General features: G+C 38.3%; 1 protein-coding gene across 1 annotated transcript in view; it reads right to left on the bottom strand.

The window, feature by feature from the left end:
- Utrn (utrophin) overlaps positions 1–4,584 on the bottom strand; it is a 522,813-nt gene that overhangs the window by 52,251 nt on the left and 465,978 nt on the right. Inside the window, exon 63 of the mRNA XM_023712207.1 lies at positions 1,112–1,269. Within this exon, the coding sequence (XP_023567975.1) occupies positions 1,112–1,269 (158 nt within the window). The remainder of the gene's footprint in view (positions 1–1,111; positions 1,270–4,584) is intronic.

Raw genomic sequence — 4,584 nt, 5'->3', positions numbered from 1 at the left:
AAAAAAAATATTAAAAAAAAAAAAAGAAACTTCAAGGTACATTATTCAGTTGCCTATTTAACAAACTTTGACCAAAGTAGCTATTATGTTCAAAGAACTAAGAACAGGGATATGTGAGAGGCAGAGTGTTTACTGTCTCTCTGAACTGACATATTGACAACTAACCCCTACAGGGTGGCATTGGGAAGTGTGCCCTTTGCTAGGCAATTAGATCATGAGAGAGAAACCCTCAGATGCAGGACCAGTGCCCTCTTAAAGGGGCCCAAAAGCTCACTTGCCACTTCCAGCAAGTGAGGGCACACTAGGGTAAGGCCATCTATAAACCAGAGAGCAGGTCTTCACCTGACACCAAATCCCCCAGCACCTTTATTTTCATCTTTCCAACCTCTAAGCTGAGAAGCAAACTTCTGTTGTTTATATACCACCCAAGTTTATGGCATTTTGTTACAGCAACCTGAACAGACCCAGTAAAAGGATACAGACTATAAGGACATTAGGATATAACAGTAAAAGGCAGATGCCGTGCTTATCTTCCTGGAGCTTAGATATACATGGGAAAAAGAAAACAGTGAACAACTAATTGTACAGTTCGGAACAAAGTTTTAGCTGTAATGAGCATGAGAAAGAAGAGATACAAGAGAGTAAGGGGAATACAGTGGGGAAACATATCTGAGGAGGGCAGAGAACGCTTTTCAGAGGATCTGAAAGATAAACTGCTGTCCGAAAGTTGAATAGCATGAGGGAGGAGAAGGCAATTCATTGCGAGGGAGAAGCATAAGCATTCAAAACGGTGGGGAAGGGTCAAGGGTGCTGAGCCAGGAATCAGGGAACGGAACCCATATGCATGGACAGCAGACAGCAAGGGACAAGCGACGAGATGACGACAGGGAGAAGAACGGCTGTGCACTGTGGTCCAGTTTCCACTGTGTCTCTCACAAACAACCTTTGCTGGCATCACTGTTCAACCAAATGTACCTTCAGGAATAAACTCTCTGGTATGTTCTCAAAGTCCTCTGTCATTTGGGTACGGCATAGGCTCCCAGTGCCAGTCTCAGAAAACCCCCAAAGCCCTGGCCCAGCTCCCCTGTGTGCCAGCGAGCCTTCTGTTTACCTGCTGAAAGCAGCTGCGGACGCTGGGCTCAATGTTGCTGCCTCCGAAAGCCGCCACTTCCCCCAGCTGCCGAGGAATCTGGATGGCGTCGTGGAGTAGCAGGCCGAGCTGCCGCTGGTCGCACATCTCCGTAGGCCCCGCCACCTCATTGAAAAGATCTACAAGAGGGAGCGTAAGAGGTAAATGTCCGTCTGTCCAAAGCATTCTTTTACTTCAAGTAGGTGGGCTGAATTACGTAGATTAAAAGAAAAAATTCACAAGCAATCCAAAGCACAAATATATTACAGAGAAAGATGAAGGACAAATACTAGGAAAACAGAGAGAGAGAGAGAGAGAGAGAGAGAGAGAGAGAGAGAGAGAGAGAGAGATTTTGCAAATAGGAAGGGAACCAAGAGATTGAGGAGATGGGGAGGGTAGGGGGAGGAGAAGGGAAAGCAAATAGAATAAATACACGTTATGAGCACGGACCAACTCCCCACAGTCAATGTATTGCAAACACACTAATTAAAATAAAAAAAAAATTTTAAAGGAAAAGAAAAAATTTAGGGGGATGTGAATTTAGTTATTTTCCTGAACTGTGATAAGCTTAATATCCTGCGTGTCCTTAGGAGCTAGCTTGTTAATCCACACCCCTTAAAATAGCATATGTCAAAACACATCAACTGATAAATTAAGACAAATTTCCCTTTTAAACAGTGTAAGAATGCACACGGGTTAGTTCTATGATCTTGGTGAGGGTTTCCCTTTCGAAGCAGAAGAGTCAAAATACAGCTGCCCTGCCGACTTACCAAAGCAGTAAGTGTATCTCATTTAACTAGCAAACCTTCACATTTTCCCCATTTGCTTACCAACCGTGCTCACTCCCAAATTCAACATGGTATCTGTCTATCTGTCTGTCTATTTATCTATCTATCTATCTATCTATCTATCTATCTATCTATCTATCCACTTTAGCCTCTTTTAAAGATTTCTGACCTCAAGTTTATTTTATATCGGAAACTCTAAAAGGTATAAAGAGGTGTATCTTCCACTTTTAGTGCAGTCTCTCATTCTTTACCAACTGTAAAGATTATTTTATTTTACTTCATGTAATGAAACATATGTTTCAGATTTAAAAGATTTAAAAATTTGTTCACCCTTTCACTTTCTTCATCTTTTCCATTCCTGAAGAAAACACAACACTGACCTGTTTTCTAACCTTCTTAAAATAATTAAAGTAAGCTTCTTTCCAAAACTGGCCAATCTGCTCACTACTGCAGTGTTTCAAGGACTAAAATTATTATGGTATTCCCAAATTAAAACTAACATCCTAAGATATGTTTTTCTGCAAGGAAGACATTTTACATGATTTTTCATTAAAACTTTTTACAAAAATTTTCAAGCTCTAAAAATTCATGAGCACCCTAAATCTAAATGTTCTTCATGACATACTTTTCAAGAATATAAGCAAGGGAAGCAACTACTTATGGATTCTAAAAAATAAAAAATTCAAATGATGCCTAATAAATAAATATCAGATCAAAATGTAGCACTGTCTTAAAGGGGAATGATTTTTGGGCTAATAATGTTAGCAGTGAATTTTTAAACAGTTGAATCAAGCTCAATGTTCTGAAATGGTAATTATAATGAAATATGGCTTAAATTATAATCGTACATAGGAAAAGCAAATTCAATTAAGATAAATTTAATTTTCATTATCATTTTTTTACTTATATTTACGTAAAGCTCTACTTTTTGTTCCTTAAAAATAAGGCTACCACAGCCCCAAAATAGCATTAAAATGTAAGAAGTGCTTTTGAACATTGTGATATACTTCTAAAATGTGATACAACTTCTTGATTTTAACATTACAGTCATAAACTAGTAACAGTGGCAGGATGTGGAAATAATGTGCCACAAATCTAAAACTTTAATCCCAATCAGTGAGGACAGAGGATGCTTTGAAGCTATGCTTTGGGTGTAGCCCAGAAGCCACTCAGCTGTAAGCAAGGGACAGGCCAAGTGGCTGTGGGAACTCAATCTGGAGATATTCGCAGGAAGGTACCCGCAAGAGCAAGGGGAGGTGGAGGGAAGTCCTTCACTGTGCTAACTGCAAAACTCGGCATGCCACTGGATAACAACCAATCTCAAACGCCAACTCTACTATTAAGCTGGAAGAGCAAATGGTCTTGAATATTAATTTTAACAAAGAAAATAATACTGAAGAAATGTTCTGAGGTCTCTAGGGAAATCATGACTAGAAGCAAATTTGCTAAGAACTTGAGTGAAAAAGAAAAAAAAAGCAAAACCTCAAAACATTTCCAAGGTCTCAATGTCTCAGTAAAGATTTAGATTAATAATGGCAGCCTAAGAGATTTCTTACTTAATTAAATCTTAAAATGGCATACACCATGGATTAAATTAAGCAGCAGAGATTTTCCTTGCAGGAGCTTTTGCTCCTCCTGTCAAAATCTGAATATCTGATGCTGAATTATAGAAAATGTAAGCTTTGAGCTCGAATTTGCATTCATTTCAGAGCTCATTCAGCACCTTGATGTAACTAAAGACCCCTAATTCTTTCAGGATTACATGAGAATCCCAAATTACCGATAATTTTTAAAAATCTTTTTCTAGTTTTGGAACATTGATGTTTTGATTAGCATGTTCTTTTCATAATTGGTATAGACATAATCACTTTTTAGCTTTGGAAATTATATCTTTTCAGGATTATGAAACTGAAGAAAGACTAAATTCTAGCTAAAATGCCATGAAACAAAAGCTTTACATGAAGATTTTTCTGTAACTGCTTACTGGGCTATCACTCAAACAATGTCCCTCATTGCCTGATCCTACAATCAGCTTTCCTTGTTATATATCTGTAACTCTCTTCACTGACATTCTTCTCAAATGATTTAAGAAAAGCAAGCCATCATCTTCTTCATCAAATTCAAAATCAAGCAACCTTCCTATTTTCAGGGATCCCAGAAAATAAAAGCTTTAAAAATATATACTTATTCCCAGAAGACACAAACGTAGCTATATTTTTAGGGCTTGAAATCAAATGCTCTCCTTTGCTGTGGTTATTGCTATCATTGTTTTGCTGGGTTGGATATTGGGATTTCGTCTGTTTATTTCCTTGGCGGTGGGCACAGAATCAGGGCCCCGTGTATACCATGTATTGCTGCTTCATCGCTGACCTACCCCTCCAGGCTCTCCTCTTGCCTTTGGATATCTCTCCATTCATAAAACACCCTTCATCCTCTCTTTCCAATGCATAGATTTATCTTTACAGAACCCACAGGCAGGATCAAGTTGTACACAATTTATGGGAAAAATCAAATCAAAAGAGATAGTAGTTAAAAACTTAGGCACACTGCAGCAATTGTTATACCACCTATTCAGTAGCTGCTATGTGTAGGAAATTTTACCACTTACTAGCTCTAATTCCTTTCCAAGCAAGAATTCTTAGCTCAGTTTTTGAGATAAAATACATT

Source organism: Octodon degus, unplaced genomic scaffold (assembly GCF_000260255.1).
Source record: "Octodon degus isolate 3935 unplaced genomic scaffold, OctDeg1.0 scaffold00024, whole genome shotgun sequence".
Lineage (NCBI taxonomy): Eukaryota > Metazoa > Chordata > Mammalia > Rodentia > Octodontidae > Octodon > Octodon degus.
Note: the sequence above shows the minus strand (reverse complement) of the source record. Positions and strands in the feature narration are given on the sequence as shown.